At 51.4% G+C, this 3,641-nt stretch overlaps 1 protein-coding gene across 1 annotated transcript; it reads right to left on the reverse strand.

Moving 5' to 3' along the window:
- Window positions 1-1,707: 1,707 nt before the first annotated feature.
- LOC136006211 (olfactory receptor 14A16-like) lies at window positions 1,708-2,843 on the reverse strand. Its single transcript, XM_065664260.1, has one exon. The coding sequence runs from the start codon at window positions 2,784-2,786 to the stop codon at window positions 1,809-1,811; it is 978 nt and encodes a 325-aa protein (XP_065520332.1). The 5' UTR covers window positions 2,787-2,843; the 3' UTR covers window positions 1,708-1,808.
- Between the last annotated feature and the right edge of the window lie 798 nt (window positions 2,844-3,641).

Here is a 3,641-nt window from a genome sequence, read left to right on the forward strand (position 1 = left end):
GAGGAAGCAGAGACAGGACACCTGACCCAAACTAGCCAAAGAGGTATTCCATACCACAGCACGTCATGCCCACAATATAAACTGGGGGCAGTTACCCAGAAGGTTAGATCACTGCTCGTGCTGGGCTGGGTATCGGTCAGCGGGTGGTATACTCTTCCCTTGTTACTCACCTTATCATTAGCATTACTGGTGGTAGCAGTAGTGGTTTGTGTTGTACCGTAGTTACTGGGCTGTTCTTATCTCAACCCGTGGGAGTTACATTCTTTCCATTCTTTTCCCCATCCCTCCGGGACTGGGGAGGAAGAAGGGGGGGATGTGAGAGAGCAGCTGCATGGCTGACTGAGCTTAAACCACGACAGTGCTTTTTGGTGCCCAACGTGGGGCCTGGCAAGCTCAGTCAGTAGAGCATGGGACTCTTAATCCCAGGGCATGGGTCAGAGTAAACATTACTGAGCAGCAACTAAAAACATCGGTGTTATCAGTGCTGTTCTCAGGCTGAAAGTCAAAACACAGCACTGCACCAGCTACTAAGAAGGAGAAAAATGACTGCTACTGCTGAACCCAGGACACTTCATTTTTTATTTTATTTCAGCATAATTTTCATTACATTCTATTATAATATTATAACATTATAAAAACAAGTGAGGATTAGGGTCAGGAACAGGGGTTTACGTCAGGGTTTAGGGTTAGGGTTTAGGGTTTGTTTCAGGCCACAGCATCACAGCAGGGGGAGGACAAGGACATGAGGTGCTTGGGGGATGCCAGTGGTGTTTTGGGGGCTCTGGGGATGTTTTAGGGTGTCCATTAGGTGTTGTGCAGGTGGTTTGGAGGTTTTATTTAGGTCTCTCAGGGGTATTTCTGGGTGTTATGGTGGTGTTTTAGAGTGGTCCACTAGAGCACGTTGCTCCAAGTGCCTTCCAACCCGGCCTTGAACACAGCCAGCGATAGGACAGCCACAGCTTCTCCGGGTACCCTGTGCCAGTGTCCCACCACCCTCAAAGGGAACAACTTCCTCCAAATGTCCAACCTAAATCTCCCTTTTCTCAGCTTAAAGCTATTCCCCCTTGTCCTGTCACTGCACACCATTGTAAAAAGCCCCTCACCCGATTTCTTGTAGGCCCTGTTTAGATATGGGCAGATTGCTAAAACGTCTCCCTGGAAACTTCTCCAGGCTCAACACCCTCAGCTCTTTCAGCTTGTCTTCCCCAGAGACCTGCTCCAGCCCTCAGAGCACCTTTGTGGCCCTTCATAATCCCATCATTGTAGGATCAGAAGAGAACAGAGGCTGGAAGGGACCCCAGGAGGTCTCAAGTCCAACCTGTCAGAAAAAGGCTCAGAGCAAGTGGTTCAAGGCTTGATTCAGGCCGAGCTGGAAATCCCCAAGGCCAGAGACTGCACAGCCTCTCTGGGTGACCTGATGCAGCACTTGCCTGAGCCGATGGGAACAAGGTTTCCTTCTGTCCTGGCTGAACCTCTCCTCTGTCACTATCCCCCATCACCTTTAGTCCTCCCACCAGGCACCATGGACAGGAGCCTGGCTCTGTATTCAGAGCTGGAGCAGCCAGAAAGCTGATTTCATTCCCCTTCATTCCTGCCATGTGAGGACGTATCAAGAGAAGAAGTTTCTTCAGGATCATTTATTCCCCTTAAATAAAGTGAGAGACCACCACTGACACAAAGTGTGTGGCTCACAACACGAGTGGCTACTTAAGCAGGAACAGATGGAAACTGACATTTCTATGAAGACAACATCATCACAAATTGAATCAGGAAAACAAATGTAAAGCAGCAAAGACAGACTTGGCTTCTCATGAACTACACTGGGAGCCCTTTGCAGAGGACAGCAGGCAGTGTGTGGCTGCTGAAACACATCCAGTCACCAGCTTCCTCACAGCATCCTTGAGCGCCTGGTTCCTCAGGCTGTAGATGAGGGGGTTCAATACTGGAGGCACCAGTGAGTACAGCACTGACACCACCAGATCCAGGGAAGGGGAGGAGATGGAAGGGGACTTCAGGTAGGCAAACGTGCCAGTGCTGACAAGCAGGGAGACCACAGCGAGGTGAGGGAGGCACGTGGAAAAGGCTTTGTGGCGTCCCTGCTCAGAGGGGATCCTCAGCACAGCCCTGAAGATCTGCACATAGGACACCACAATGAACACAAAACAGCCAAGTACCAAACAGACACTTAGCACAAGGAGCCCAACTTCCCTGAGGTAGGAATGTGAGCAGGAGAGCTTGAGGATCTGGGGAATTTCACAGAAGAACTGCTCCACAGCATTGCCTCGGCAGAGGGGTAGTGAAAATGTATTGGCTGTGTGCAAAAGAGCACAGAGAAACCCAGTGCCCCAGGCAGCTGCTGCCATGTGCACACAAGCTCTGCTGCCCAGCAGGGTCCCATAGTGCAGGGGCTTGCAGATGGCCACGTAGCGGTCATAGGACATGGCAGTGAGGAGAAAATACTCTGCTGAAATGAATAAGAGAAAGAAAAAGACCTGTGCAGCACAACCTGTGTAGGAGATGGCCCTGGTGTTCCAGAGGGAATTGGCCATGGATTTGGGGACAGTGGTGGAGAAGCAGCCCAGGTCCAGCAGGGAGAGGTTGAGGAGGAAGAAGTACATGGGGGTGTGGAGGTGCTGGTCGCAGGCTGTGCTGGTGATGATGAGGCCGTTGCCCAGGAGCGCAGCCAGGGAGATGCCCAGGAAGAGCCAGAAGTGCCAGAGCTGCAGCTCCCGCCTATCTGCGAATGGCAGGAGGAAGAAATGGGTGATGGAGCTGCCGTTGGACATCTGGTGCTTCTGGGCATGGGGCACTGTCAGAGGAGAAACAGGCAGTGACAGGTTACAGGAGACTGCTCAGGATAAAACCAGTTCATTTCCCATAAGATTTCTACAATCCCCTCAAGTTCAAATGCATTTCCCCATTCCTGGTGCTGGTGGCTGAGTGTCCTGGCAGAAGCACTGTGGCTTCAAGGACTCAGCTCTGTGCCGCTGCAGGGATTTTACAAAGCTGCTTTGTGAAAGCTCCTATACCCACGAGGGATGTCAGATGTATCAGAGGTTCAGTGCCTGCACTCACAACTATGAAGATGCTGGCTGCAGAGCAGAGCCTCAGCGTGACTTTGTTAGGAATTTCTCAGAAGTTTCTCATCTGACAAGTGCTATTTTAGGTGTAGAAATCCTATTTTTTGTAACTGCCCATGTGGTCAGTATTAGGACAGGACAGATGAAAGGGCTCAGCAGACCGTGGATTAGTGCATAGTCTGGAGAGCTGCAGAGTCCATCACTCTTGTTCCCAGCTGCCCTGCACTTGTCCTATTACTGCGCACACAGATAAATAGAGAAAAGGAGAAAGAATGAGATAAAGAACAACTGGTAGGGAGCCCTGCTGACTCAAAGGGCAGAACTTCACACTCCCAGCCCTTGGTGCAGCTGTGATAAACAGAGCAGGAAGCCAAGGACTCTGAGGGCAGAGTGCCGACCCCAAGGGAAGGCTTTGTGCTCCCAAGGACCCTATGGGAGACCTGTGCCTGTCTGGGGGCAGGTCGCAAGCCCAGCAGGACAGGCAGAGCAGACAGGGAACTGCAGAGGAGATGTTCTAGTGAGACAGTCAGCTCCTTGCCCAGCACAGCATGGCCAGCAGCC

This window comes from Lathamus discolor, unplaced genomic scaffold (genome assembly GCF_037157495.1).
Source record: "Lathamus discolor isolate bLatDis1 unplaced genomic scaffold, bLatDis1.hap1 Scaffold_103, whole genome shotgun sequence".
NCBI classification, from domain to species: domain Eukaryota; kingdom Metazoa; phylum Chordata; class Aves; order Psittaciformes; family Psittacidae; genus Lathamus; species Lathamus discolor.

Coding starts and splice junctions, on each gene's coding strand:
- LOC136006211 (XM_065664260.1), bottom strand. CDS start 2,786: ATGTCCAACGGCAGCTCCATCACCCATTTCTTCCTCCTGCCATTCGCA.